The 4884-nt window shown below is 44.9% G+C and overlaps 1 protein-coding gene across 1 annotated transcript in view; it reads left to right on the forward strand.

Annotated features, from left to right (window-relative positions):
- Nucleotides 1-4884, forward strand: part of miga1 (mitoguardin 1) — a 115600-nt gene that overhangs the window by 101967 nt on the left and 8749 nt on the right. The window contains exon 15 of the mRNA XM_043700081.1: nucleotides 2446-2499. Within this exon, the coding sequence (XP_043556016.1) occupies nucleotides 2446-2499 (54 nt within the window). The remainder of the gene's footprint in view (nucleotides 1-2445; nucleotides 2500-4884) is intronic.

Here is a 4884-nt window from a genome sequence, read left to right on the forward strand (position 1 = left end):
GGTTCCCTGCCTCCATTCCTTTTGCCCGAAACGTCGATTTTCCTGCTCCTCGGATGCTGCCTGACCTGCTGTGCTGTGCTTTTCCAGCACCACTCTAATCTAGATTACAGGTATTGCCAATTCCAGTTACCCTGGGAAGTGGTGGGGGTAATCGCATTTAGCAGCATTGTATATACAATTGAATATAAAGACTCAGTTATAGGGACTATTTCAACTTATTGTTTAAAAAAAAACACATTCCAGTTCACTCATAGATTTTTGGGAAGGAAATCTGTTGTCCTTTCCTGGTCTGGTCTGCATGTGACTCCAGACTGACAGCAACATGCATTGACTCTTAAAAAACGAAAGAACTGTGGATGTTGTAAATCAGAAACAAAAAACAGCAGTTACTGGAAAAGCTGTGCACGTCTGGGGAGAGAAATCATACAGACCAGACCAGGAAAGGACAACAGATTTCCTTCCCGAAAATCTATGAGTGAACTGGAATGTGTTTTTTTTAAACAATAAGTTGGAATAGTCCCTATAACTGAGACTTTATATTCAATTGTATATACAATGCTGCTAAAGGCGATTACCCCCACCACTTCCCAGGGTAACTGGAATTGGCAATACCTGTCAATTTTTCAGGTCGAGTGCCCTTCCTCAGAACTCAGATTTCTCTTTTCCAGCAATTTCTGTATTGACTCTTAACTGCCCTCTGAAACAGCCTAGAAAGCCATTCAAGAGCAAATTGGAATGGGCAACAAATGCTGGAAAGTAGGAGCAGGAATAGGCCATTCGGCCCTTCAAGCCTTCTCCACTATTCAATATGATGATGCCTGGACATCCTCAGTATCCCATTCCTGCTTTTTCCCCACTGCCTTTGATTACTTTTGCCCTAAGAACAATATTTAACTTGACATATATACATTTTGAAGGGAGGCAATGGTATTATGACAACTTTATCACTAGATTATTAATTCAGGTACGAGAGTGTGGTGCTGGAAAAGCCTAGGTTCCAGGCTTCAGGCAGCATCCGAGGAGCAGGAGAATCGACAGGACCCTGGTAATGTTCTGGGTTCGAATCCCACCATGGCAGATGGAATTTGAATTAAATAAAAATCTGGAATTAAGAATCTAAAGATGACCATCCAATGACAGTTGTCGGGAAAAACCCCATCTGATTCACTAATGTCCTTTAGGGAAGGAAACTGCCATCCCTACCTGATCTGGCCCATATGTGACTCCAGACTGACAATGAGGTTAATACTTAACTGCCCTCTGGGCCATTACTTTGGAAAATAAATGCTGACCTCGCCAATGGTGCCCACACCCCATGAATGATTTTTAAAAATTTAAAAACACTTTCGTGAAAACAAATCATGTTTTGGCCTCAACTGTTTTCTGTGACAGAGAATTCCACAGGCTCACAACTCTCTGGGTGAAGACATTTCTCCTCATCTCAGTCCTGAATGAGTCCTTAAGCTATATTCTTAGTCTGTGACCCTAGCTCTGGATTCCCTGATCATCGGTAACTTTGATAGAAATGCAAAACTCTGCCAGAAGTTTAAGAGGTGAGCTCACCTCATTTCATACCAGCTTTTGAGCCAAAGTGTGGTTTGTAAAAAAATCAGAAAAAACCTGCATAGCTTGTCAAATGTTGCTCAGCATCCCACGTAATTAGTTACACTCAATTGTTTACTTGAGTGAAGCAGCCATGTGGTAAGTGCTTGAAAATAAAGTTGTCTGAAAGTGCTACCAACTTTACTAAGTCAGACCTTCTGTGGTAGCGATTCCTCACACACTCTGGGGAGACTGAACCCCCCCCAACCCAGTTTCCTCAGGGACTCGGGTAGGTGCTACAGAATTCATTACCTCCTGTGGTAAAAGTTGCACAGTTGTGAACATGCGCTCTGCCCTGGGAATCAGTTAGCCATGGGTATCAGCCCACTGCAGAGACCTGAGCACGTAACCTAGGCTGACATTTTAGCAGAGTACCTGAAGGAAAGCTGCCTTGCTGAGGAGGCCGACTTTTAGGTGTGACCTAAGCTGAAGACCCCTCTTCCACCTCATGTGCTTGTGACAATCCATGCCCTATTTTGAATGAAATTAAGGAATTTCTCCCCGGTGAGCTTGGGCAATACTCATATCCCGATTAACATCACTGGTAACATCATCTCTGGTCACTATTTGTGGAATTTTTAAAACTTCACTCATGGGACATTGGCATCAGCCATATTGCCCATTGCCCTTGGGAAGGCGATGTTGAGCTGGTTTTGCACCCTGTAGGTTTACCCACAATGCCCTTAGAGAGAGAATCCCTACTTTTTTGGTCTCCCAGTGCAAACCATGTCGAAACATTCCACGTGACATTTCAGCCATGATATGTTCTTTAACCTCAGGAGGTTGTCTTTGTGTCTGAGTTACAAAGTCTTCAGTCATTTCCAACTGTCTATTTTCTTTCAGGCTGTGGCTTCAAGTTGTTGGTCTGTCCTGAAAAGCAAGAGACAGCAGATGAAGGTGGGTATGAGGGGAAAAGTAATCATCCAAATCTCTTGAGAATTATAAGCTGTATTGAGGTGTACAGCATGGAAACAAACCCTTCGGTCCAACTCATCCATGCTGACCAGGTATCCTCAATAAATCTAGTCCCACCCATTTACCAGTGTTTGGCCCGTATCCCTCTAAACCCTTCCTATTCATATATCCATCCAGATGTCTTTTAAATGTTGAAATTGTACCAGCTACCTCCACTTCCTCTGGCATCTCATTCCATTCATTCACCACTCTCTGTGTGAAAAACATTGCCCCTTAGGTCCCTTTAAATGTGTCCCCTATCACCCTAAATCTATGCCCGCGAGTTGTGGACTCCCCCACCCCAGGGAAAAGACCTTGTCTGTTTACCCTATCCATGCCCCTCATGATTTTATAAACGTCTGTAAGGTCACTCCTCAGCCTCCGATACTCCAGGGAAAACAGTATTCAGCCTTTCCCTTTAGCTCAAACCTTCCAATCCTGGCATCTTGATAATCTTTTCTGAGCACTTCATAACATCCTTCTGATAGCAAGGAGACCAGAATTGTACACCATGCCCCTCATGATTTTATAAACGTCTGTAAGGTCACTCCTCAGCCTCCGATACTCCAGGGAAAACAGTATTCAGCCTTTCCCTTTTTAGCTCAAACCTTCCAATCTTGATCATCTTTTCTGAGCACTTTCAAGTTTCATAACATCCTTCTGATAGCAAGGAGACCAGAATTGTACACAGTACTCCAAAATGGGCCCAATCAATGCAAAATCCCAGTGTATTAGTATTCTAGTTTGCTGGTTTTCTCAATTGATGAAATCTACTTCATGGGAGCCTCCATAGTTCTCAAAGTTCACTGTGTAGATCACAGTCCTTCATCCTTGTCTTTTTGAGGCAATTGGTGAGCATGTGTATGATTCTAACTGGACAGGAGCAGAGTGTGTTGCAGGCTGAGTGTGTACAAACTGGGTAATCAATAGGATTGTATACCAGATGACTGATCATTAATGGTGACTGCGTAATCATTTTTGTAAATATCCAACTTCCTTTAGGGAAGGAAATTTGCTGTCATTACTGATTTGGCATCTATGTGACTCCAGTCCCGCAGCAACACGTTAGACTCTTAACAGCCCTCTGAAATGGCCAAATGAGCCACTCATCTCAAGGAGAATTTAGATTAGATTAGAATCCCTATAGTATGGAAACAAGCCCTTCAGCCCAACAAGTCCACACCAACTCTCCGAAGAGTAACCCACCCAGACCCATTCCCCTACCCTATATTTACCCCTGACTAATGCACCTTACATGATGGGCAATTAATGATGACTGTGGGAGGAAACTGGAGCATCCAGAGGAAACCCACATAGACATAAGGAGAATGTGCAAACTCCACGCAGACAGTTGCCTGAAGCAGGAATCGAACCTGGGTCACTGGCGCTGTGAGGCAGCAGTGCTAACCCCTGAGCCACCATGCTGCCCCATATCGAGGATATAACCTTGGGCAATAACCTCTGGCCCAATCAATATGCCCATATTCCATGAATGAATTTCTTTTTTTAAATCGCATTTAAGCTAAACAAGTGGCAGACAGTCGCAATGATGGATGTCTTCTCCATTATTTGAAGAGCTGACCATCGAGACCTCTGCACCTTTCATAGGGAAGACCCACTCCCACCAAGTGTTGCTCAGGCACTTGACAGGACAGCTGAGGTCCATCCCTGGAATCAAGGACCCCCAAGGGCAGACGACTTGTCTGGTAAGAGCTGGGTGGGTGTTGGCTGGCATTGGTACCACATCCACTGAGGTCTATGGTTGATGCTGGATACCAGGCCACACAAGTGAATGATGACTAAAGGAGGTTAGCAGGGTACAGAGAAGTTGGGGGGCGGGGGCGGAGGGTGGGGGTGGCTAGTAACTGGAGTCAGCTGTGAAAGCAAAGGAATGGCTCTCAGTTGCCCCTGCCCCCTTCATCCTGAAACTCTACCAATGAGAGACTCCTACCCCCACCCCGCCACGTACCCACCACCTGCATTCTCCCTGAGTGGTAAGTCTATTGCTCAGCACTGGGTTAGAACCTGACATAGCTGGCTGAGACACTAATTGGGTATTGATTTATAAGACCATAAGACATAGGAGCGGAAGTAAGGCCATTCGGCCCATCGAGTCCACTCCGCCATTCAATCATGGCTGATGGGCATTTCAACTCCACTTACCCGCATTCTCCCCGTAGCCCATAATTCCTTGTGACATCAAGAATTTATCAATCTCTACCTTGAAGACATTTAGCGTCCCAGCCTCCACTGCACTCCGCGGCAATGAATTCCACAGGCCCATCACTCTCTGGCTGAAGAAATGTCTCCGCATTTCTGTCCTGAATT

The sequence above is a fragment of the Chiloscyllium plagiosum genome, chromosome 11, assembly GCF_004010195.1.
Source record: "Chiloscyllium plagiosum isolate BGI_BamShark_2017 chromosome 11, ASM401019v2, whole genome shotgun sequence".
Lineage (NCBI taxonomy): Eukaryota > Metazoa > Chordata > Chondrichthyes > Orectolobiformes > Hemiscylliidae > Chiloscyllium > Chiloscyllium plagiosum.